A 25233-nucleotide genomic window follows, 5' to 3' on the forward strand; every position below is an offset into this window, starting at 1 on the left:
CCAAGCCCCAAGCCCAAGCCCAAGCCCAAGCCCAAGCTCAGCAGCAGCAACAAGCTCAGCAACAACAACAACAACAAAGGCAGGCAAGCGGCAGTGCTACACCGTCAGCAGGTTAATCGTACAAAACGGGCAAAATAAAGGAAAGTTTCTTGTTTGGGTTCTAGAGCCACTGGTTTGGTTGGTGCATGGGAAGCGATGAATATTGGTGTTGATCTTGTCATGAAAAAAGCGTACAGACAAAAGAAAGGGCACCATTCTGGTTCTGGTTGTACAGTTGCTTACCCTTTTTATGTATGAGCAACGGATGTTTGGTATGGCATATTCGTGATGAGTTGGAGATCATCTGTAGATACATGTTATTAATTATTCGAGGCGTGAAACAGACGTATCATTACGCTAAGCCTCGAAGTCATCGTCTATTCAAGGCGATTAAAAAAAAACCACCACCCTCATATGCAATTGCATTCACCATGTCGCGCATCCGCAAGTGACACGATGAATAGGAAATACGAGCACAAGGAGATAGAATAAACACATCATTTATCTAACATCAATGCCATGTCTATACTAACGAAACCCAACGCCGTTCATGCACATAAGATGATACAGCCCGCCTCGACGCGGGAATCTCATGAATATCCATCATTCACCATGTCTCACTCAGCTTGGTCCACCGTGCCCACCCCTAGAGCTATCACCTTGAAGTAGTAGCCTGGGCTTGATGAAGTCCTCGTCCAGATGGTGGAATACACTGGCCGGATCTTCCGAGGACCAGAGCTGTCGGAGGGCATTGGTTGCTGTTATAGGTTGGCCACCGGGCGTCTCTGTCGTGGGAGTTGCATATGCACTGTCTGCTCGCGATGGAGGAGCGGTGCTAGCCCGTGGCAGTGGCGATCGTCGGGCTGGCGGAGGCAGGTCGGAAACGTCAATATCGCTACCAATATCGGAATCGTCGTTATGGCGAAGGAGATCAGATCGCTCCGGGATAGAGTTCTTTCGACTCTTACTAACAGGGCGGCCACCAGTGTGCGGAGACGAGGCGCCTGAGACATAACTAGCAGACTGGCCAGCCTCGAGACTGCCAAGGGCAACGCTGCCATTCCGGCGAGGATTATATCCGATCCCCGTTCCTGAACGCTTGACCTGAAGGCCTCCGCCAAAGGTCTCGATATCGAACTCATCGTCACTGTCAACTTCCTCAACAACGCCAGTCCGAATACCCAGGATCTCAAGCATTCGAGCGGTGGTACCACCAAAAATGATGACAGTAAGCACGACAACAACCAGAACAGTAGCTCTAAGTGCGGGCGCGTTGTCGCCAGTGAGCAAAGCAGCCAGCGCCACGCCGACAGCTCCACGGAGGCCAGCCCAGTAGAGCATGGCCTGGTAGTTATAGGGCAGCTCATCACCAACCTCTTGACCGCGTCTGCTGGCGCGATATCGAATGAACCAGTTAATAGCCTTGGACAAAGGGAATACGGCGACCCATCTGGCAGCACAGACAGCCAGAATAGTGACAATGATGAGAGGCGGCTGGAATGAGAGGTTGTTGTCTGTGAACAAAGCCAGCCCCAGGTAAATGAATATGAAGTTCTCAGACAACTGCGATAAGATCTGAAAGATGAACTTGGTGGTGAGTTGAGTTCTACGTGACATATTGAAATAGGCATAGTGCTTAAGCGTAATACCGCAGAAAAGCAACGACACAATACCTGCATGGAAATTAGAATGTGTGCAGCGCAAGCCAGGACTGGAGTGACATACCAGACATATGAAGGCCGTGAGAGAAGAAGTAAGTTGCGTAGGCGATCAAGACAATCAAACAACTCTCAATCTTGGGAATACGGCGAAGGTAGGTAAACTTGAGCAGCAAAGCAGTGCCCACGCCAACGATGAAGCCAATAAACATGCTGCAGAAGAAGACGAGCAGAAAGATTCCTGTGCCTTCAAAGAAGCTGACGATGCCAAGATTAGCAGCCTCGCCCTTCTTGTACTTCTGCGCAGTTTCGAATATGACAATCGCGATGGCGTCATTGAGAATCGACTCTCCAAAGATGATGGTATAGAGCTTGGGGTCAACCTTGTAGGTGTTGAAGATTGCGAGAATAGTGACAGGGTCAGTAGCAGAGAGAGTTGCGCCCACAGAAATCGCATCGACGAAGGTCATGCCCAGCGATCCGGGGAGGAGTGTAAAGATGTACAAGATCAAGCCAATAACGACGGCCGACAGAAAGGTTCCAGCAAAGGCAAAGGTCAAGATGGTGCCAATGTTGCGGAAGAAGTTGGCCTGGTGTAGCTCGTAACCGGAGGATAGAATAATGGGTGGCAGAAGAAGGTTGAAGAAGATTTGGTAGTCGAAACTGATCATGTTGCGAATAGAGTCGCCAGAAGCTATCATTAAGACAAGCCCGACAACCATACCTGCAAGTAGAAGACATGTGTGTAAGCCATTGATCCCCGGTACTTGACTTCAGGGAACGCACCAGCAAAGATTGATATAACCGTTTCATGTATAGCAGTGACCTTCTTCATCTGCAGCATATAGCTTGTGAAGAAAGCAATGATGAGCAGCATAATCGAGATGAAGAGCGCCCACGCCGCGAACAATTCCTTCTGGGCAGAGTCGCCCTCTGGAGGTCATGGTCAGTATTTCTTGTGGTGAATTGTCTCTTTTCGAATGGGAAAACACACCCTCAGGATCGCTCTCTTCATCGGTCGCTCGCTCTATGTTCGATTCGTCAGTCTCACGTTGCGGAACCAGAGTCGAACTCGACAGGTGGTGAATAGCGTACTAAGGAGCTGGAAGCCCATTCCGACGAGCCTCGCGGAAGCCATTGTATTTGCGTCGTCTCCGTGTCGGGTCTCCGTCTGTTTGCGATAATTTTGAAGCCGTCGCGATCGTTCAGATCAAGTGGGAAACCCCTTGCGCGAACCTCGTAAGCTGCGACACTTGAACATTCGCAAGGGAGCACGAGTATCGAGAGGAAGCGGTATTGGAACCGCAGGACGAATCAGTTGCTACTGCTGACGATGTCGACACGAAAGAAGAGTCCAGGCAGCAAAATAGCGAATGTTGTAGGGAACAAGTTGGCGTGCCCTGATCTGGGTAATGCGATTGGGAAGTTAGAGGGATAACTGCTACTAAGGTAGGTAACCTATAGTAAGGTACGTTAGTAAGGTTAAGTTAAGGTAAGGTAATGGAACTACTAACCTAAAGCTAGGTAGTACCTTTGAGTGCATGGAAGGTGGGCTAACTTAGCAGCCAAGATAGTAGGTACAAGTCAACCAGATGAAAGGCGACAGCTTTCAACAAATCAAGACTCTGATTGGCTCATCTTTGATGCAAAGAATATTACATACCTACCTACCTTACCAACCCGAGTTGTTCACAGTTAGACCGTGTTGATCAAGACAATTGACCTCTAAACATCTCTAATCTAAAGACATATTCTAACCGATGGGGAGCCACCTGTAAATTCTGTTTTCTTCTATGAATTCTATTAGCAGTGAAGAGAAAGATGACGTAAGATCATTCCACCATCAAGTTGTCATGATATACTCTGTACCTTGCCTTCCATACCTAACCCCCATCATGCTAAGTACATGATACCAACGTCGGGACTTGGGACAAAGAAACAAGCAAACATATCCAAACTCGGGGCCGAGTTTACTTTCAGCTCGTACAGTATTGGACCCCATTTCAATCAGGTTTGTTTCGCTAACCAACCATTATTGGCTTGTGGTCTTCCTAATCGGCAAACTCACAGTCCTTGATTAGTTATGAGTTCCATTGCATCCATGGACGCTAGCGGGGCCCTCTTGGTGGGGGATAGGCTACATAAGGTCTCCTGTTGAGACTCTTCAGTAGGTCAATCCACTAATCATGATGGAATTTAAGCCCCTGGAAGGGGGTGGAGGGGGACGACAACGCTGTCAGCCCCGGAGCTAGCCTCTGTACTTAGACCCAAAGTCTTCACTTCGATGGGAAGCTGTCAACTTCACAACCCAGCTGAACAACTCCCACTGTCGTGTCTACGACGAACATTGGAAATTACGACGTCAATCACGCACATAATCTGTAGGAGCACTCGCGATTACGATGTACCACCTCGCCAAAGGCATTTACCTCTATGCGACCAGCAAAGAAGGTACCTTGAACGCCTCATGATTTCTTCCCTCGAACGCTAACCTCGCTACCTTCAATGCTAGAATACTCTGTAATTCTTCTAGGCCTTGACAATGCCGGAAAAACTACCTTTCACGAACAAGTCAAGTCCATGTTTCTACCAAACAGACCCGACCCGAAGCTCAAGACAGTACCCACCGTAGGCCAGAACGTTTCGACGATACCCCTACAAGACATGTACCTCAAGCTCTGGGACGTAGGCGGTCAGCACTCGCTCCGAAAGCTCTGGCAGAGTTACTATGCAAGCTGCCATGCCATAGTCTTCATCATCGACAGCACAGATATTGGCGACGGAAACATTGAGCATGAAGAGAACGTTGGCAGACTGGAGGAGTGTCGGCTAGTCCTCGAGGACGTCCTACAACACTCTGAAACTGAAGGGGTACCGCTTCTAATTCTAGCAAACAAACAGGACCGCGAGGACTGTGTCGAGACGATACGAATCAAGGAGGGTCTAGTGAAGAAGGTTATGGAGGGCGACAAGGGCTCTGCTGTCCGCGACTCTCGAGTGCTGGCCATGAGTGCTCTTACTGGCGACGGAGTCCGAGAAGCTATCGAGTGGGTAAGGACCAGAGTACAATGGAACAAAGAGTCTCGACCGCCTGTGATGCGGTAGTTTCTAACATGAGCGGCCTTTGTGTGCCATCACTACAGCGAGCTTAAGAGCTACGACAGTGCTTGGTTCGGCGTATGTATCGGAGTTTGTATGGAGCATCAGTAAATCACTGTTTAGCCTCGAAGCACGGGGAACACTAGGCGAACGTTTTGCGGGGTATCATGGTTTCTATTTTCCTCTGGGTTTATTGTTTTTGTTGGAATTAAGTTGCAGATGTTAGCCTCACCTGTCGTTCTCGGCTGTCAACTCAGCCATGAGCCCTCCTTTGTCCCTTCGCTTTGCGTCCTCAGCTAGCTTACTATCCACCAGGTCAGATAGCTCCTTAGATCGGTTGAGTGCTCCTTGGGCACACTGGATGAAGAGTGGTGCGTCAAGAGAAGTTCCACCCAGTTTGGCAATCTGACAAATCTCGCCATGCTTGTTGAGACTGTATGTGCAGTGAGCAACTCGCAGTTGCTCCTCAAGCCAGTTGGTATCAACGAGGACTTGGCTCCCATCTTCGCCAAAGAAGCTGAAGGTGACACAGAAAGGGGAGTGTAACCAGCTTAGAGGCACGGGCTCTCGCTCAGCGGGTGTGTATATGGTGAGGTTTTCTCCCTCAATGCTGGAATCAGGCTTGCGGAAATGCCGAAGAGCTGCAACAACCGCTAGACAAGCCGTGTCTGTGAGGTTTCCATCATGTGTGAGGACGTGAAGATCGGCTCTGATAGACCAACATTTCTGGCCGGCGATGAGGCATAGTGACTCGGTGTCTAACGCACCAGATCTTCTGATTGTTTTCTCGAGAAGCCTGGAGAGAAGAACCTCCTCGAGTGAAGGGCGGTTGACCTCATATGAAGGGGCAACCATGGGGCTGAGTTCTGATGTGATTGTGAAAACACCGTCAAAGGGACGGTCTGAGTACGGCACGGTGACTTCTGCTGAGACCTTGGCTAGAACCCTGAGAGTTTGATTAGCAAGAAATATATATCGCTGAGATACAATTGTGAAATACCTTGTTTTTCCATACTTGACTTCCGCAACTCCATATTCATCTCCAAAGGTGAGTTCAAGAGGCCGAAACTCGTCGAATTTGCGTCCGTCTAATCGCAAACCCTCATCGAGAGCTTGAGTGACAAAAGTCCTCTCAGAGAGAGAAGGTTCAGCTTCGCGAGGCATGATTGACTATTATTTTTGTGTGAATATTTCGCGACAAGAAATGCTGTGTTTATAAACTGCCAAAGCGTAATAGACTGAGAGAAACATTGAAGAAATTCTGCCGGGCGGTGAGGCCCCATTTACGATAGGTAGGCCTCCGTCTCACTGTACGCCTCGCGTCGGCAACATACTACCTAATGTTCAAGACTTCTTATTGACATTGAGGCACCATTTCTTCCAGAATTCATTGAGGAACTATCGCCATGACTACCGCGCATAGACCTACGTTTGATCCGGTCCGTATTCTCTCTTCTAATTTCTTCAGCGCGTACTGACTTTTCACAGGCCCGTGGCAAAGAAGCCCTCCGAGGTCCAGCCTACCATCAACGCCTACTTCCAGCCCACACACAACTCAAATATCGTCAAGCCGGTCAAGGTGGCGATGCTGATGAACCCGCGCGCGATCTCGCTGCCGAGCTTCTCGCTGCTGAATCCGCCCATTTCACCAAGAAGAATGGCGCCCCTACTCTCATTGATGATGCCGACGAGGACGACGAAACCAGCGTGTCCAATGGCGCGAAGCGAGCGCTTCCGATTACTGATGGCGAGGGAGAGGATTCAGAGGCGAAGAGACGGCGGATCTTGGCAGAAACAAGAGATATCGATGCCGACGATAGTGAAGAGGACGACGACGATGACAGTGAAGACGACGAGGATAGCGATGATGACTCCGATGCAGAGCTGCAGAGAGAGTTGGACCGTGTACGAAGAGAGCGAGAGGAGAGGAAGAAGAAAGAGGTAAGTCTGAGCGATTCTTGGTTGCAGATAATGGTTTGCTGATACACATCACAGGAGGCCGAGCGGCTCAAAGAAGAGGAAGAGGCCCGAGAACGAGATATTGCCTTAGGAAATCCTCTCCTCAACAAACAAGACTTCAATATGAAGCGTCGATGGGACGATGACGTGGTATTCAAGAATCAGGCGCGTGGCACAGAAGACAGGGGCAAGAAAAAGGAGTTCGTAAACGTAAGTTTTGTGATTCGCAAGCATTCTCTGCCAGCGACTCAGTTCTATATGTATTTCTTTTTCTTTTTCTCTTCTTTTCCCTTCAAAGATGAAGAGACATCATTCGCTAACCCAGACCTTTAGGATCTCCTCCGTTCCGACTTTCATAGGCGCTTCATGAGCAAGTACGTTAGATAATGACATAGACAAACTCCTCCATTTTAGACATTAGATACCCTGAGTTTTAAATCAAGCACTCTCCTGCAACCGTCTTTGTCCGCCCTTTGACTGCAAAGCCTGCTCGGCGAGGATCTTGTTCTCCAGGCCTTCGAAGGCTCCGAGAACGTTGCCGTACTTCTGATAGGTCCCCTCGCGGTAACCGTCATCGATGCGCTGGATGTTACCCTCCTCAGTCCATCGCTTACCGATAAGCTCGTCGAATGTCTCATTTGGCTGGCGCTCGAGAGCCCAGAGGGCCTTGTAGGCTCCGCCAAGGGCGCAGGCATTACCGCCAACGTCGAGCTTGTAAACACCATCGCTGCCGCCGAGGACCTCGCCAATCACGCGGGCGATGGCTGGGTTCAGAGAGCCACCTCCAACGAGGTAGATGCGACGGGGCTGAGCTGGTAGGCTGGGTCGAGTGCTCTCAACCAGATTCTGAGAGCGCAGGCGCATAGACAGGGCCTGAGACTCAACAATCACTCGAGCGTCAGTTTCCTTGTCCCACCCTCCCTTGACTTCCTGAAGGTCAGAGCCATCCGGCTCGCATGAGTATCGCCAAGTGCCTGCACGGATGTTGGGTACCACTTCGGTAAGGTAGAAGTATAGACCAAGCTTGCGCCTATCGTCCTCCTTGGCAGCGCCCAGAGCAGGAGTGTTCTCAATGGCCTTGTTGAAGTTCTCCCAGCCGGTAGGACCGTTCTCAGGCTTGGGAAGTTGGTCTCGCACTCGCTCACGTGCTAGGCCTCCGTTCTTGTAGCACAACATAAACATGTAGTGGCCATCGGTTGTGGGGTGGTTGAAGAAGTGGTAAGCGCCATCAGGCTTGTACTTTGGTGTGTTCATGAGGAATGTCGTCGAAGTACCGAGAGAGACGATGGCGTCGAGAGGCCGAAGGGGAAGGGCGAGAATAGTTCCGGGGTTATCGCCGGTGAATGGTGTGATCTGGCAGTCGGGGTGGAAACCGTGACGGTCCACGAAATAGGGAGAGATAGAGCCCAAAACAGCAGCGCCATCGAGGCAAGGCTCACCCAGTTTCTTTCGTAGGTTCAGGGCCTCGCGCTTGCTCCCAGCAGCAAGCTCGAGAAGAGGTTGGCTGTATGTTTGGCGGGACATGTCCCAGAGGTTCATACCACAGACATCGCTGACATCCATGGGGGCGATGGCGCCGAGGAAGACGGATGCCAGCCATGATGAGACGAGGGAAATGTGAGCTGTCTTGGCGTACATGTCTGGGAGATCCTTCTTGAGGCGCATGATCTGGGTTCCAGTAAATCGCTGGTGGAATTGTCAATTTCTGGTTTTCTCTAGCCGCTGGGGAATCGGAATCTCAACTTACATGGTGAGCACCGCTGCCTGTCGCCTCAGCAAGCTTCTGGCGACCGCCGAGCGCAGCATCAAAAGCGTCACATTCAGCCTGGGTGCTCTGATCCTGCCAATTGGGCGACCATTGGTGCGAAAGGGCCTGTGGTAATTGAACAACCAGAGGGAGACGAGGATCAAGATGGTGGAGAATCTCGTAGGCATTGCCATTCCAGTAGACACTGCCATGCTGCTGGCAAGAACCGCTGATACCGCGAATATGAGATAGAGGAACAGGCATAGACTCGGCCAAACGGTCCAGGACGAGATCTACAGACTCTAGCCACATGGCAACGGGCGCATAGACCTCGCCTGTCTCCTCGTAGACGTGGACACCTTTCTTGATGCCATATTTGTGGCCAAAGTCCTTGTCGAAGTCGACCTTGGCTTCGCCTTTGACCTTGAGGTCTGAATCGACCACCAGAGCTGGATATGGGTTAGCGAATTGTGCCGGCAGCTGAGAATCTGGCTGACGTGCCTTTGAGCTGTTGAGTCGACAGATCGAAGCCGAGGTAAAGTGGCTTAAAGTCCGAAGACTGATCTGGAGAGTTGGATCGAGCAAGGAACGGCATTGTGAATAGTTTTTGGGCAAAGGTCGAGCCGTTGAATCCAGGTAAGAGTGCCAACCACGGCCGACGTCAATGGTAGCGAGATGACGAAATGAGAGCCAATTCAGTAGGTGACGTAAGAGTTGGCAGTCTTGTAAGTGCGTGCGCGTGGTGCAGATGATCTTTTATAGCGAGCAATGGGTGAAAATACTCAGTAGTTAAGATAGAGAGAATATGGGTCAAGTTGTGTGAGACAAGGGAAAACACCAGAAAAAACCACGAGCTGGGCTTTATAGGTAGCTTATAAGGCGTGTACCTTGCCTTAGCTGAGTAGTCACCCACTGCCAGTACAGGACAGGACAGGACAGGACAGTAACTGCATCATGTTAGACCGCCACCCTCCAACAGGGAAGAATGAGATAGACACACACTAAGATTGTCTGCAGTGGGTAACATGCATCGGAATCAACTGCAAAGAAGGTACAAAGCTAGCATTAACTTGTAAGGCGTGGATGCAGTAATGGCAATGCCAATGCCAATAATAATTCTGTGCTCTTACCTCAGCTATTTACCTACCTAACTAGGTACACAAAGACAATACATAGGTAGTCGCCAAAATCATGCTGTAAAAACTGGGCAACGAGCTCGGTCATATGAACACAATTCCATGCCAGGGGAATATATCCGCGAGTCTACTATTTGCTGCTGATAAGTACCTATTGCATAGGTATAGAATGATTACCTGGTAGCTGGGTCATCTTGACATAAAAATTAACAAGATATAGTTCCTTCATTATGACAGATCTTCCCTCTCTCTCTCTCTCTCTCTCTCTTGTCAAGATTAACTACCTTATCCAATTCATAATACACACAAACTACGTAACTCTCAAGAAATTATGGAGATTTTTTCTCTCACTTTCCATCCTCCGTATCAACGTGGGGTTGTCTTCTCCGCTGAATGAGTCGTTCAACCCAGCGAGCCAACCCCAGTTTTTCATCAAGACCCTTGATGATCGATAAAAGGAAGCCTGGGCTAGCGTGCGTTGGGAGGGGCGTGTATAATAAGATGCCCACCTAAGGTAGGTAAGGTAGCTATGCAAAGACGACACTCAACAACACCTGATAAACTTAAGCATTCACATTCAGGCAAGTCGTGATACGGATCAAGCCGAAGGAGGTGTGGAAACGGAAAAATAGGAACTGATCACCAGGGACAGACAGTATAATAGAATAAGACTGTTAAGAAGGATGAGTGAGTATGGCCAAGAGACTTGTTACTAGGTACTGTGTGACACTCTTCTTAAACCCTAGTTACTATGCCTATGCTGTAAAATATCATCAGTTCCAATTACCAAGTACAAAGAATACATATATAAGTGTCAAAAGCTCACTGTCATATCGTGACATACATGTTCTCAATAATCAAGTCTTCACTTTCTGCTTCCTTCAATTCCAGAGCTCTAATTGCAATTAGCCTAAATCCACCCATCAACAGCTCCCACCCCTGTCCCATCTTCAGTTTATATCCCGGCCAATAGAACTCGTGACCTCTCAAAGTCTGGCTGCTCCTCGTGAACAAAGTCAAGCCAATGAGTAGCGAGCGCTTCTACCTGACAGCAAGAAGTGGGCGTGAGGAGATTGAATCCAGCTTCTAAGAATTGTCTCTTTTCTTGACTCTGGATACAGAAGGTCATTGGGATGTTTCTCTAATGACTCCATCTTCTAGAGCATTTTGGTTGACGTACTGAAGGTTACCTAGGTAGGTATATCATAGCCATGAGCCTCAAACGTGGGGGTCATTCAGGTCCGGTGACATCCTTGCCGCCTGGAATCTCATCATCTTCGTCGACATCACGGACACTTGGATTTTGCGTACTCCTCTTGTTCTCCATCCAATTCCCTCTTCTCCTGTTGGGGCGCGTCTAGGCTGAAAAACGCCACAAGGATTGCATGCGTGTACCTCTCTTATCTGCATTTTCTATCCGTACATATGATAGTGTACACACATTACAGTCTGTGTAGTAAACCTGGTCCAAATCTCATGAGTTGCTGTTGTCTTTATGATTGTAGACCTTTCCTCTTGACCCTTTAGGTTATGTGCCCCGCGAAACACAATTCCTTATGCCTTCTCTTCCACTTTTAGAATACACATGTCTATGATCTGCTCTATTGCACCAATTGCTTCATATCAATGCCGGCACTGGCTCGGAACAACATAGTAAAATCATGAGAAAGAAAAGGGTGTGCATTCTCCACTGCATATGCACATGCAGATGCCATCGGTCTTCCTTCACCGACCGTCAGGTCGACAGCTGCCGGCTGTTGAGAGATCCTAGTCCGAGCCTCTCACGGCTTCTCATCCGGCCGGGCTCCACTGGTCTGCAGTTCAGACCCCAAGACACCGAGATAGACCCCAGCCAAGGAACAAGGTTGTCTTGGACGTGTCGTACCAATTCAAAGGGTAGCTTCGAAGAGAACAAGATGCAGCATGGCCGTGATAGATCCCCAGGATCCCCGGCTAAAGTCTCGCTTCTGACAAGGCATCCTCCACTCTATTGCTTATTTCTGTTCCTGAGACCATCGCCTTGTTCATGGGAGCCATTGGGTTCGTGAACATGACCACTACTCCTGTGATCGTGGTGCTCATGATGCTCATGATTGTGGTTCGACTCACCCTCTGCCTCAGACGCATCCTCCTCGGTCTCTGGTGGCAGAACCACAGTCCCAGGGATAAAGTCATCAAACCTTGCCTTGGTGGTAGCCTCCTTGGGTGAGAATCGGATGCGAACTCTTCTGACACCGCGTACTCTCCCTCCGACTTGGGTCCGCACAGCGTCTTCGACTTGCTGCGTTGTGTCAACAGACCATGCACCAGGTACGGTCATCTCGAGGTCCACAAGATAATTCTGGCCTGATTTGATACCGCTCACTTCGCGTAGAGCAACTTGATGTCCTTCAACCACGTTCTTCAATGCTTTATTAGCCTGTTTTGTTACTGAAGACTTGATCTCATCATCAATGCCCTGGTCTGCCAGTTCGCGAAAAGCAGCAACTGTGTTTCCGGCACCAGCCTGGATAACCATGATGGAGATGAGAAGACCGCCGACGGGATCCAGCCACGCCGCATTCTCCATTGCATTAGCTCCTATGATGGCTGCCAAAGTGACGAACCCCGTTAAACTGTCGACTCGGTGGTGAATGGCGTTCGACGCGAGAACCGACGATTTACGTTCCCGGGCAACCTTCATTGCTGCAACTGGTCAGCTAATCCCAAGGCTTACGTTAAACGCGCGCAGTCTGGCGCCGTGCCCCTCAGACTTGGGAAAACACTTACTCGCATGGTAAAGCCATTCCTTAATCAGAATGGTCCCTGCTGCAAGCCAAGCGGCATGCATACTCGGGATCCCAAGAGCTGCAGCTCCATGAGAATGGCTATGACCGTGTCCGACGTGCTCCAGAATTCCATGTGCCGCTTCAGGGTAAAAGTGCCCATAAAGACTGATACCGCTGTCCCAACCCATGTAAAGACCTCCGGCCAAGAGCATGCTCGAGACACCGAGTGATCCCAGACTCTCTACCTTGCCAAAGCCCATGGGGAATTTGTCTGTCGGTGGTTTGAGACTCCATGTGACTGTCGCGAGTGTCAAGATATCGGATGCGAGATCTGTGATGCTATGCCATGCGTCGGCGGTCATTGCTTTGGAGTTGAAAGCCCATCCACCTGCGAATTTAGCGATTGCCATGCCCAGGTTAGAGACCAGGCCAATCCGGGTGATTCGGACACCGGGGTCGTCTTTGTTGCCTGAAGTTAGGTACGCGTTGTCGTGATGGTGATGGTGGCCCAATATGCCATGGCTATGACTGTGGTCATGACCGTGGCTGTGATTCTGACCATCTTTGTGGTCGTGGCCTTGACCTTGGCCTTGGCCAGTATGCGGTCGTATCTGCGACATTGGAGTTTTCACGAGCGAGTGTGGCGATCGAAGTTTGTTGCGAAAGGGAGCGAGGTGTGGTAGCGAATTAGTCGAAGGGCGAGTGACGGAAGCAGTATTTGATACGTGGTAGGATGAGAGTTTAGACGAGGCTGAGAGGTAGGCGCACGTCGATAGGGCGGCGACGATGGAAGCTTTTTGTAGGGCGCGTAGGCGAAGACGTAGACAAGCGACGTGGGGAGTTGCTATATTTGATCTCAAAAGGGACATCTGGCCTCGGTATTTGTTCTGTTGTGAAATATGGACATTAGGGTGCACATTGATATGTCCATGTCCGTGTCCATGTCCCCATGAGGCAAAGCCACGACTCCTCTGGTTGTGACTGTGCGTGGCTCCGGGTCCAGCTATTGGCGACGTCACTGCAGCGCCTGCGCCTGTGCCTGTGCCCGTGGGACGGCCGGCCTGCGGGAGACTCATACAGTATATCCGAGATGCTGTCTTGCAGGGGAAATACGGATAACACGGGAAAGTGGGAGAAGGGGCCGGGTATCTTGTTGCGTGTTTTCCCTTGCAGTTGCGTAGGGTCTGAAGCACGGTTCAGATATTAGGTAGACAGAGAGATAGGTTATAGACGAATGCTAGGGAAGAAAGGAAAGATGGTGTGTTTTGTTAACGTCGGGTTATCTACTAGGTAGGTAGGTGGTTAGGTATCCAATGCCATAATATGCCCGTTAACGGAGCTGTTCAAAGTTTCGAGTCGGATTCAATAGAGCGAGCGGATTTGGCTCGGTCGGAAGCGGACCAAGGCCACATGAGCGAGTCAAAGAGTCAATAACTTAGTAATTATGCGAAGAAGAGACAGAATTCCCCGACAGCGAGGGGGAGGAAAGATTATCAAGATTGTCAGACATAAAACAAACAGAGCAACTTGGGTAGGTAGTTTAGCTCCACCAAAATCCAAACTTGGTGCGGCAATTGGTAGGAAAAGACACCGACCTACGACGCCATTGAGGATAGAATGCGAGGTGAACCCACTATCTACGACACTCTCGCCTGATGAGTGATCGCGAGGTTCCGGTCTCCGGGCAGCTCAGCCAGCAACTTGCAGGGCCCGGCCTAGGGAGGAGGGCCTGGGCTTGACCGCTGAGCCATATGTATGTTTTCGGGGATGGCAATTGAGTAACAACCCAGTAGCCCAGGTGTGTGGAAGCAATATCTATCTTGCGTCCATTCAGTACTATCATGTTTCTCCTATTCCGATCAACCACAGAGGCCTGTCTTCCCTGAAAGCTGACTCGAGTTTACCATCTTCTTTGTCATTATCAGGTTCGGGTTGTGGGGGGATTCAAGCAATAAGCGCCCACCCCAGCCGATGGTTAATTCAGGCATTACCTACCAGGCCGTTCAGCCACAATGCCACATAAACCCTTGGTTGCAAGGCTGAGAGTTGGAATCGTCCCTGAAACCAATGACGCGCTCTTCTCCATACACTACACTGGCTCTAAGAATAATCCCGGTAGCCAAATTTACAACCATCTTCATGACTGTATGCCACGCCATCCTCTTGTCCAATATCAGTCCTTGTGTTTCAATTTTCGTATCCTGGTCGTCATCACTGGTCAGCTCGAGTCAGTGCCTTAGCAGGGCTGGTGACTTGGTCTTCTTCAACCAATCCTCCACAAGCAATTGGAAACAGCCTCGTCAGCCACTAGGGATTGGGTTTGAGTTTCACTTTAAGAATTATCATAGCGAGTATTCGTAATTCTTAAATATTACGACCAAAAGCGGCTCCAATGAGCAAGCCTCTGCTCAGGATCCCTTACACGGACCTCCCCCTGCCTTCAGTAATTGCTCCAGCTTCGGCCTCAACACTCCCTGGAGCCATCGCCGCCCTCCATCGCTTCTTTGTAGCGCCCTCTCCGAGCCACTTACCTTCATCCGCCGTTGTTCTCACCGGTGCAGGCCTTTCAGTTGCCTCGGGCTTAGCAGATTACCGGGGCGTCAAAGGCACCTACAAGGTCAACAAGACATATCGGCCTATCTACTACCCAGAATTCCTCAAGAGTCACGAATCTCGCAAGCGATACTGGGCTCGAAGCTTTCTAGGCTGGTCTAATCTCCAAAAGGCATCCCCAAACAACGGCCACTATGCCATAAGAGATCTCGCGAATCTTGGTCTGATACGCAGTGTCATTACTCAAAATGTTGACTCGTTCCATCCAAGAGCTCATCCTGATCTACCAACTTTAGAATTACATGGGTACTTGAGAGCCGTTGTCTGCACGACTTGTAGAAACGAGTTCTCCAGAGATGAATTCCAGGAGAAATTGTCCACCCTCAATCCTAAATGGGCCGAGTTGCTCGAGAGGACCCTCAAGTCAGGGGCGTTAGACACTGAAGACCCAGTTGAGCGCAGGTTCAAAGGCCTAAAGGTGAACCCCGACGGCGATGTGGATCTACCAGATGCTCCTTATACAACCTTTAGATATCCCTCTTGTCCCAAATGCTTATCCAGCCCTCCAAAGGATGCTGACGGACATCAGCATGTTGTCCAGGTCGACACAGATGGTGCATGGAAGCCCCCCAGCACCGCGGGAATTCTGAAGCCTGCGGTGGTCATGTTCGGAGAAAGCATTGACAATCATGTCAAACACGCTGCCGAGGAAGCCATTGACAATGCGGGAAAGCTTCTCATTGTTGGAACCTCTCTTGCCACTTACTCAGCTTGGAGGCTTGCCAAGCGAGCTCAGGATCGGGGCATGCCGATCGCCATCATCAGCATGGGCGGAATCAGAGGCGAGGATAAGTTCTTCGCGGGCATGGATCCCAACCAAGAGGGTGAGCAGGGAGTGAGAGTTGCGTTGTCGACAGACGACCTCCTTCCAGCTCTTCTTTCTGCACTGCGCAACGATGTTGCGCCATCAGAAGCACCAACACGGACTTCGCTCCAAGCTTCCTTCGGAAATCGTGGTGTTTTCAAGGACATGCTCTCATGAAAGTAGATTATCAGTGTATTACTACCCAATCCTGAGGATAGATTCATACGCTTAAATGAAATTACCAAGACTTCCGGGTTTTGTGTTTGTCGGTGCAGCCTTGACAGACTGTGCATTCTGGGTTGAGGTTGATGAGGTTGTGTTTGCGGGCTCACTTCGCTCTGGCTTCTCTCTTTTCGACTTGCGAATTGCTTCGTCACGTTCAATCGCCTTCAACACTGCAAAGATTCGTTAGCAACTAGTAAGGGTGATGGCTGGACCCGGCCCATACTCTCTTCCCAATCGGCTTCCTTTGCAGGATCTCCAGTTCCAAGTGCCGCCTCCACGTCAACTGGCTCGCCTCGTTGGATTTTCTCGACAACTTCCCGCAGGGATGCAATTCGAGCCTCTGAATGTCGCATATATCGATCAAAGGAATTTCGCAAAGTAATCATTTGAATCGACATGGACCCGATAAGAAGAAATATGGCAATGAAGAATGTCGCGGGATTCCATTCCTTGGACTTCTTCCTCAACTGGCGATTCTCCTTTCTCAGTGGCTTCGGTACCAAGTTTCGCCAGAATGACCTATCGACAACTGTGGCCGGGGCTGTGCTCGAGTATCGAATGCCGCATCTCGAGGTATACGACGTCCTGAACACAAAGGAGGCCACTCGGATATAGCCAGGGCGAAGAGAAAGTTGGCGAAGCGACATTTTGCGATCTTTAAATCTCGACGATTAATGTCGTCGTTAGCTGCTACTTAGCCTACTTGAGATCCGAAACTTCAAAGATCTTCTACCGAGAATATGAAAGCACGGACCATCTGATCCGGGGACCGACAGTTGCCCCGGGCAACCAGCTGTGTTTGCCCAATTCCGGGGCTAGGCCGCCAGGATTAACACAGTCAACTAATTATCAATTGCGACATAGAGACCTGCAGCTTTTCGTTTTCAACTTGCATATTGTACCTGTACTGTACTGTACCTCCCTCAATATTAGGAGCTTTTGGTTTTTGACGACGGCATGGTAACGAAATTACACTCATAATCTAAATGGCTTCACTGCAGGCAAAGGCCGACGCGGCCAAGACAGCTTTAGCCTCAACATCAACATGCACGACTGCCACCGTCGTGACTCTTAAGGAACTCCTGCTACCCGACATCGAGACTCCATACACGGCATCACAAACCAATTCACGAACGGCCTCCAAGACAACGACGAACTCGAAGGCAAAACGAACCGCGGGCGGCAAAACTCAGACAGCAAAGTCTGCCAGCGAGCAGCTTTTATCGAAAGACCGTGCAGCTCTGGCAACACATGTAATCAACATTTGCATCAAGTCCCTGAACGAAGCCGCGAAACCCACCACTCCTGCGACTCCGGGTAAGCAACAAGCCTCTCAGGGAGACTCCAAGAAAACATCTGGCCCTCGAACGTTGCGGAGATCCCTATCCGCACCGTTATCACCGCTGCAGCCACGAACTTTGAATCGCGTAGCTACCTCGCCAAACATCGCCGCCAAAGCAGCAACACAAGCGACAACGCAGTCTACAGGATGTCTCGCCGCTGTCGAGTGCGCACGCGTGGCTTTCACCTGCCTACGATCTATTATGGGCCCAATGCAGGCGACACAAACAGATTTCCAACTCGAGAATGGAATGTCAGCTTTCATTAGCAAACTTCTAGCGCTTGGGTTTCAAGATCAGGCCTTAAAGGAGCTGAGGGTTCTAAAGCGACGGCTCGATGCTGGAGTTAACAAGTCAACGAAACCAAATTCTACCGAAGGACAAACAGCTGCTCAAGTCATTTTGGAGTTGCTCGACTATGGTGATAAGATTCCCGATAGCTTGCTACCAATTGTTACAGGCTGTCAAATTCAAGTACTGCGATGGATTGCGCATTCCAAGAAACCAGCTCATATCGAGGCCGTGCTACCACTTCTTGAGGAATCTCACGTATCGTCCCCCATCAACCTGTTGGTGAGGTCGGGGGCCAAAAATGCGAAGGAAACGCAAAAAGTAGCCAGGCAACTAGCCTCACTATCCCAGACTCTTCTGTCACTAGCACCCAGTGTCTCTAGCAAGGAAGATGCAGTTGCGACAGAGTCAAGACTGAGTCCGTCTCCAACTTCAGCTTTCAAGCTGCAAGTGCTCTGTTTCAAGATTCAGCTTCGATGGTGGAAAATGGCTGGCCACCGTGGAAACGTTGACGACGATATTCTTTCGCCTTTTTCTCGATGCGTTCGCGCGTATACCCGACGACAGCCACCCACGAATGGACCAACTTACAATCTGATTGCTGCATCCTTCCACGCGCTCATGGATCTAGTTGGGCCACAAGAGTCCCAAGCCAAGGCTTCATTCGACTCTCCCCTGACTTCCATTTACCAACTTCTTGGTATCGCAGCTCAAACGGACCGCCAAAACGATGCAGCATGCCACTGGTTCCAGAAACTGAAGGATATACTAGAACCTGACGGGGAATCGGCTATTCGCATGTTTTCCATTTCGGCCCGCCTTCTCGCTGCACTGTTGAAACAATCCAAGCATGATACCAAGACGCAGCAGCTAGTTCAGGAGGTTACAGAGAGTCTCGAAGGCAGTTTGAGTGGAAACATCACCGACCTTAATGAACTGCTAGAGAGTCTTTCACTCGCTCGACGGTCAGCCGTTGGGTTCCTTGTTAGTAACTCGAATGGTCCGGGAGTTAAAGATGACACATTAAATTTAATCCGGGAGCATCTGAAGACATTCATCACCAAGTTTCCACGGTTCGGCCGCCGTTGGCTAGGCGCTTCCCCCAACAGAGACGCTTCAGCCAAGTCCATCCTCCAGTTCGACCAGCGACGAGAGATTTTGATGCAGTCGATCAATCAGATTATCGATGGCACGTTAGTGGTCATCAACGGCGATATCCAGGCCGACTCTATTACTTGGAAGCATATGGATGAGGTCCTCTGGGACTGCAACAAACTGATTGATGCTGTTCTCGATCCCACGATTTCAAGGGCACGAACAGAGCAGCTCAGTGGTTATTTTGCGAAAATATCCAGTCTGTATTTTGCCAGGTATAATCAAATACGCAAGGGCCTCGGCAAGTCCAAACAAGTCAATAAGGAGATTCTTCAGTGTCTGAGTCGCTCCATTGAGATGATTCAGGATCGGCCGATGGCCCAACAGGAGAAGGCTCATATGTCAACCAAACTGGAGTTATTTGCCGATCTCTGCAAGGCTGCAAACCGAAGTGAGGATGCAATCAGAACTCTCCGATCAATCTGCACCAACATGATTGAGGAGGGCGCTTTAGTCAAGGTTACTACAGCGCTAGATTCCCAACCTCCGAGCATTGCTTGGAGTGCTGATGATAAGGCAGAGATATTGTCCCGAACACTACGTTCAATTGCTAAGCTTGACCACTCATGGAACGACTGGGCATTCTTTCTGCCGGAGGGTGAGCGAGCTGCAGTACTCGAACACTTGATGCAAATCGTAGGAGACACAGCAAATAGGGCAGAGCCACTCAAGCTGCACGATCCATCAGTCCAGGCTCTTCTGCGAATCTACACACCCGACCGCTTCCCAATCCGGCGCCTTCGAGTTCTGCTCCAGCTGCTCTTCCAGGCCATTGGTGAAGAGAACGAAATGGAGCAAATTTCTAACTTGGCTGGGGCAACTATTCAACAACTGGACAGCAAAGACTATGGCGATGACGCTGCTCTACTTCGTTATCTTCCACATCTCAGGGCATTACATAAGTCAATGTCTGCATTGGCTGTCACTAGCGATCCTCTCCCGGTGTCTGCCCTGAGAGAAGCCCTTGTCTCTTGGAAATCGATGACTGAATCATGCAAATCCAGAAACGATGTCTGTGAGCGAATTGACAATCCTGATGGTCTTCTGACACACCTCCAATCTGCCAGCCACTTCGCCAACCTTCGGGGTGAGAACAGTCTGCAGCTTGAGATCTTAGAACTATCAACACCTCTGTCCAAGATTCTGGCCGAACCGACCTATAACAATATCATCCTTAATCATACACTTCTTGCATCACAACATCTCAATATCGGTCACTTCTCTGAGGCAAAACAAACACTCGATGAGATAAAGAAGCTTTTGTGCCAAGCCGACGGCGCCTCTCGTGGCCTGATTGCTGGGTTTCATCTGACACAAGCCGAGTATTACTCTGGCATTGGTAATATCGATGAAGCGTGAGTGCATAACACTGGGAAAATGGAACCATTCTGACTCGTTTCTAGCGATTCCTCATTAGCGGCTGCAAAGGCAATTTACAATGGATCTGCTTCATCGTGGGCATTGTCAAAATCACAAGTCAACATATCTCTAGCCCTCAGCTCGTTCCTAGACTCAGTTCTCGCGTTAAAGCGTGGTCGGATACAAGACGCGCTTACCTGCGTTAAATCAAGCGTTCGAATTCTTTCACACGACTGGTCCAAGATCGAGGCGACAGCATCCCGAGCAGCCAGCCCTGGCGTTATGAACGCCTCAACAGCTAGTCTTGATAGTGTGAAGACTGATGCCAAGCTTGGTCAGGTGATCGGCCCTCGATTCTGGGCACTTGCTTTCCCCCTTCTGCGAGGTCTCCTGCATATCTCTTCTGTCTATGCTCATCTTGGCATGTACCAGGAGACCATTTACTACGCAGAGTCGGCCCAAAAGGTTGCTGAAAGCACAGGGTCATCACTCTATCGTGCACAGGTACTCGCTTGGACAGGTTCCGTCTACCACCGAGCTGGGAAGCTAACCAAGGCGCTCGATTTCGGCAACGAGGCGTTCAACGAGTTACCGGAAGACATCTCAGCTTCTCGGGTACAGGTTGCTTGCCAACTTGGCGGCTTGTTTCGCGATAGCGGCGACGAAGACAAAGCCCGTGAACTACTTCAGCTTGCCGAGGAGACTGCGCAACGCCTTGGCGATCACGGAAAGGTTCTAAGCATCCAGAATGAGGTGAAGAAAACGGCTCCGGTTGCTGCCAGAGCACGAGCAACAGCTGCTACGCGCGCCACTCGAACTGCCACAAGGACGACAAGGGCTAAGACTGCTGCAAATCCTGCACCACGAACCGGAAAGCGGGAGGTCGTCGTCAAGGTTCAGCCATCTGCTGCAGAGGTGCTAAAGCTACCACAAGACGCATACCAGGCTTCTCTTATGGCATCGGTCATCCTATCACGGGCTTTAGGTTTCATCAGTCAGAAGGATTGGGCTTCTGCTTTGTCAACTTTGGAGGATGCCAGAGAACTGCCAAAGCTCTTCGGGACTCTATCCCAGGAACAAGTCGTGACTGCAATCTCTCTTATCGGCCATAGCACAGAGCAGATGATTCACGACCCTGTGTTCTCCGTCATCCAAGACTCGACCATTTCGTTCCCTGCTATTGCTGCTTCTGACAAGGCGAAGGCTTCGCAGGGCCAGACGCCTCCACGCAAAGGACGCGTAGGAGCCGCTGAGCGAAAGAACTCCAAGGAAACCAGTGTTCCTGCATTCGCTGAAGCATTGAAACAAGCACAAGAACTACTTCTCGAAGCTCATGCTTCGACGCTGTCAACCGCTAATAGCACTATGGTTCATCGCATTTCGGCTTTGCTACAGAACACGGTCATTCTTCTGTCGGCTACGTCTACGACACAATCTAGGGTCCTTGCTGGCTCGGGGTTCGCAACTTTCTCTGTAGACTTGGCTCGTAACGTCACTTGGAAGCGCGAGCAAAGCACTCTCCAAGCCAAAGAGACCGCTAAACCAGTCGACATTGACTCTGCTCATAACTCAAGGCGGTCTAGCCTTGGACTCACAGCAGACATGGCCCAGTTTCAAAACAACTATATCGACATGGTACCTCACAACTGGAGTGTGGTTTCCATCTCCCTTAGCGACAACCACCATGATTTGTGTATCACTAAATTCAGGGCTGGTCACAGTCCATTCATTCTCCGACTGCCTCTTGAACGTGCCAATTCTCGAGATGCTGATTCGGATATCTTCAACTTCGAGAATGGAAAGGACGGGATGCTGGAGATTATTCGGCTCGCTAACGAGACGAGCCACTCTGCTAGTCGAGACTTCAGCGTCAAGGGTGCGAAAGCCGCTTGGTGGGCTGAGCGAGAGGCTTTGGATGATCGCCTTAAGGATCTTCTAAGCACTATCGAGACAACCTGGTTAGGTGGTTTCAAGGGCATCTTTTCTCAGCACGAACGCCGACCGGACCTCCTTGCACGTTTCCAGAAGAGCTTCCAACAGATCCTCGACAGTAATCTACCTTCTCGAAAACAAGGACGGAGCAAGAAGTCGGCAAAGACACCCAAGGTGGCCCTTGACCCACGAGTCCTTGACCTTTTTATCGGTCTGGGTAATCCCAGTGATCCAGACAGTGATTATGACGAGGCTCTCAATGACCTGCTCTATTTTGTTGTTGACATTCTCCAATTCCACGGAGAACGCAACGCTTATGACGAAATTGACTTTGACGCTATGGTGGTCGAGACTTATGACGCCCTGCGCGGCTACTACGACGCGGCTAAGACGGGATCTGACCGAGCAGAAGGGGCTCACACTGTTTTGGTCCTTGACAAGGCCCTTCATGCTTTCCCCTGGGAGTCGATGCCTTGTATGGAGGGACTTGCAATTTCGCGTGTACCTTCATTGGCTTGCTTGAGGCAACTTATTACGGAATCACAATCGGCGAGCGACGATGATTCTGAAGACACACCAGGGGGCCACTACGTGTCTGCCGAGCAAGGTACCTACATCTTGAACCCCTCGAAAGACCTGACCAACACACAGTCGACCTTCCAGCCGATTATGAAGGGCCTCGGCAGCTGGACAGGCATTGTGAACCGTGCTCCTGAAGAGGCTGAGTTTGAAGAAGCCTTGTCAAGCTCTGAGATTCTCCTCTACTTCGGACACGGAAGCGGCGCGCAGTATATTCGAGCACGCACGATTCGTCGTCTAGAAAAATGCAGGCCAGCCACTTTCCTGATGGGCTGCAGCTCTGCGTCGCTAACGGAAGCCGGAGAGTTTGAGTCCTACGGCCCAGTGTGGAACTACATGATGGCTGGATGTCCAGCTGTGGTGGGTACGCTATGGGACGTGACGGATAGGGACATTGATCGGTTCGCGGGCCGATCGTTTGAGGAATGGGGACTGTTCCCCAAGGGCACGTTCAAGGAGAATAAGCGAGTCAAGGGCAAGAGTCGGGCCTCGAGCGAGGACAAGAGTGAGTCGGAGGAAGACGGTCAAGTAATGAACAACGTGTCACTGGCCGAGGCGGTTGGGCGGTCCAGGGAGGCGTGCAAGTTCCGGTACCTCAACGCCGCGGCGGTGGTACTGTATGGCATCCCGGTGTACATCAAGCACAGAAGGGAAGACTGAACGAATAGGGGGCAAAGTGTTTGGTTGTTTATTCCTTTTTCAGGGTTACGAAACATCGCGTCTCTTGCTGATACTGAATAGAGGTTAGATGGCGTAGCATAGCATGGCGTAGCAGGATACCTACCTTTAGCTTAGCTTAGCATTTCCGGGAGTTTGGATAAGTGGGATCCTGGTTTGATTTTTAGATTAATGAAGGGATAGTGCTTTTTTGATGAACAATTTTGAGTTTATGATCCATAATTGGTCCGGCTGTTGGAACACTCCCAAGGCTATGTTGAGTGAAAGGCCAGGGGAAGATGAGCTACATCTCTGGATACCACCCGAGATTGAAAGTTAGATAACCATTAAGTTGCTCATTCTCTCACGATCCCACTGTTTATAGTTCGAGGTGCACACGGGTTTCTGTTTGTGTGGAAGATTCATGTTGTTGTTGTTGTTGTTGTTGTTGATGTGCCAGCATGGCCCCAACCGGGAGATATCATCTACGTTTTTATGCAGTGGAACATTAACAACGGTTTCACTTCTGCGACCAAGATCGGGCCATGGCCGAAACGGACCGAGGCTCAGACATATTATAGGTTGCACGGTGTAAGTGGCTGAGGAAGATGGTTGGATCTCTGAGTGCCAGTCAATATATGCTGAGAAACTATGCTGTGATACCTTCCAGAAGGAGATGCAGGGGAGGAGACTGACCTGAGACTCGAGAGAGAGAGAGATCCTGTGAATGAATTATCCTGGAATTGGCAGGTGTTTACGTCTAATCTGAGAATAGGTAGTGAAATAACTTAGTAGACTGACTAAGTAAGTGAGTGATCCTTTTGAGGCCGCGACAACCTGGACAGCCTAAGGTAGGTAGACCAATATATTCCAATGAAGCTCAGCGCGCAGCCCAACAGACTCCTTCTTCCATGTATTAATAGACACCCATAGCCATACCTAGGTAAGGTAGCTACTACTAGGCATAGGCATAAGCATATGCTATTTGATCCTTTTTCGGCATCATAAAGTGTGTTAATTTAAGCCAACTCCTTGTAGGGCTTAGGCGAGTTCGTTCGCAAGGACTCTGCGTGTTTGAGATAATGACCTAATTTCGTTGGTTCGATATCTATTCGTCGCGTCTATAAGCCCAACCCCACGCGTACTTATTATCCCACTTAGTTATCCCACATACTACTCTCAACAGTCCGTACCATGCCGTATCGCAGAAAGGCAAAACCCCAAAACAGAGTAACAGCTAGATTGCATAGCCTGGATGTCACTGTCCCTTCTCTGGCACACAAAACACACAAGAGAATCTCCTGGTGATCACCAGGATGATGCAGTGCGGCGCAAACACACAGATGCTATGGCACATGCAGGTTATGTTACCTTGCCTAGGTCAGTAGCGTCTGCGACGGGCGGACCGCGTTGCTATTACGCCCGTTCAGAGTAGAAGGAGAGAATCATTTATGGAACCCGGCAGCAGAGGCACCGGCCCGACGAGGATGATGCTCGCTCGCTCGCTCGCTGTGTTGTAGTGTAGTGCTGGCTGCGTGCGTGCGTGCGTGCGTGTGTTAGAGCGAGCCTGCAATGAATCAATGTGCGTCGTGCACCAGAAAGATGGTGATGATCCCATGGTATGTAACAATGCATATGCCATTGACGTCCAGGGGTGTTGTAGACAGCAAAGTACATACGTATCCGTGAAATGAGAGTTCATCATGTTGAGGTTCTAGACCGGATCATCAGTCGCCTTCGCTTCCATGTCACGATGTCCATGCTCGACTGATTATATGGCGATCATACCTCTCAACCACATCGTGATGACCGACCCAGCGGGTTGAGCGAGAGAGTCAGTTGCTACACTACCTACAGCCCTAGGGAGATGA

The 25233-nt window shown here is 50.1% G+C and overlaps 9 protein-coding genes across 9 annotated transcripts; 4 read left to right on the forward strand and 5 right to left on the reverse strand.

Annotated features, from left to right (window-relative positions):
* Positions 1–660: 660 nt before the first annotated feature.
* FSUBG_5109 (CPA1 family monovalent cation:H+ antiporter) lies at positions 661–2835 on the reverse strand (the record flags this gene model as incomplete). Its single annotated transcript, XM_036683170.1, has 5 exons — positions 661–1712; positions 1765–2421; positions 2484–2630; positions 2692–2724; positions 2793–2835. 5 exons carry the CDS (start codon positions 2833–2835, stop codon positions 661–663), a joined length of 1932 nt encoding a protein of 643 aa, XP_036539347.1.
* A 1264-nt stretch (positions 2836–4099) lies between these two features.
* FSUBG_5110 (ADP-ribosylation factor member of the arf-sar family in the ras superfamily) lies at positions 4100–4802 on the forward strand (the record flags this gene model as incomplete). The annotated part of the gene is made up of 2 exons (XM_036683172.1): positions 4100–4148; positions 4231–4802. 2 exons carry the CDS (start codon positions 4100–4102, stop codon positions 4800–4802), a joined length of 621 nt encoding a protein of 206 aa, XP_036539348.1.
* Positions 4803–5024: 222 nt separating this feature from the next.
* On the reverse strand, positions 5025–5960 carry FSUBG_5111 (exosome complex component RRP45; the record flags this gene model as incomplete). The annotated part of the gene is made up of 2 exons (XM_036683173.1): positions 5025–5742; positions 5797–5960. 2 exons carry the CDS (start codon positions 5958–5960, stop codon positions 5025–5027), a joined length of 882 nt encoding a protein of 293 aa, XP_036539349.1.
* Positions 5961–6202: 242 nt separating this feature from the next.
* FSUBG_5112 (cwf15 cwc15 cell cycle control) lies at positions 6203–7176 on the forward strand (the record flags this gene model as incomplete). The annotated part of the gene is made up of 5 exons (XM_036683174.1): positions 6203–6235; positions 6285–6737; positions 6792–6965; positions 7089–7129; positions 7170–7176. The coding sequence occupies 5 exons, from the start codon at positions 6203–6205 to the stop codon at positions 7174–7176; spliced, it is 708 nt and encodes a 235-aa protein (XP_036539350.1).
* A 17-nt stretch (positions 7177–7193) lies between these two features.
* On the reverse strand, positions 7194–9097 carry FSUBG_5113 (d-xylulose kinase A; the record flags this gene model as incomplete). Its single annotated transcript, XM_036683175.1, has 3 exons — positions 7194–8441; positions 8503–9010; positions 9063–9097. 3 exons carry the CDS (start codon positions 9095–9097, stop codon positions 7194–7196), a joined length of 1791 nt encoding a protein of 596 aa, XP_036539351.1.
* Positions 9098–11625: 2528 nt separating this feature from the next.
* Positions 11626–13482, reverse strand: FSUBG_5114 (mitochondrial metal transporter 2; the record flags this gene model as incomplete). The annotated part of the gene is made up of 2 exons (XM_036683176.1): positions 11626–12323; positions 12408–13482. The coding sequence occupies 2 exons, from the start codon at positions 13480–13482 to the stop codon at positions 11626–11628; spliced, it is 1773 nt and encodes a 590-aa protein (XP_036539352.1).
* Positions 13483–14798: 1316 nt separating this feature from the next.
* Positions 14799–16001, forward strand: FSUBG_5115 (sirtuin type 4; the record flags this gene model as incomplete). Its single annotated transcript, XM_036683177.1, has 1 exon — positions 14799–16001. The coding sequence occupies one exon, from the start codon at positions 14799–14801 to the stop codon at positions 15999–16001; it is 1203 nt and encodes a 400-aa protein (XP_036539353.1).
* A 51-nt stretch (positions 16002–16052) lies between these two features.
* Positions 16053–16696, reverse strand: FSUBG_5116 (uncharacterized protein; the record flags this gene model as incomplete). The annotated part of the gene is made up of 2 exons (XM_036683178.1): positions 16053–16219; positions 16273–16696. 2 exons carry the CDS (start codon positions 16694–16696, stop codon positions 16053–16055), a joined length of 591 nt encoding a protein of 196 aa, XP_036539354.1.
* Positions 16697–17035: 339 nt separating this feature from the next.
* FSUBG_5117 (cell division-associated) lies at positions 17036–23365 on the forward strand (the record flags this gene model as incomplete). Its single annotated transcript, XM_036683179.1, has 2 exons — positions 17036–20190; positions 20239–23365. 2 exons carry the CDS (start codon positions 17036–17038, stop codon positions 23363–23365), a joined length of 6282 nt encoding a protein of 2093 aa, XP_036539355.1.
* Positions 23366–25233: the final 1868 nt, after the last annotated feature.

The sequence above is a fragment of the Fusarium subglutinans genome, assembly GCF_013396075.1.
Source record: "Fusarium subglutinans strain NRRL 66333 chromosome Unknown NRRL66333_c0000048, whole genome shotgun sequence".
In the NCBI taxonomy this organism is placed as follows: Eukaryota; Fungi; Ascomycota; class Sordariomycetes; order Hypocreales; family Nectriaceae; genus Fusarium; species Fusarium subglutinans.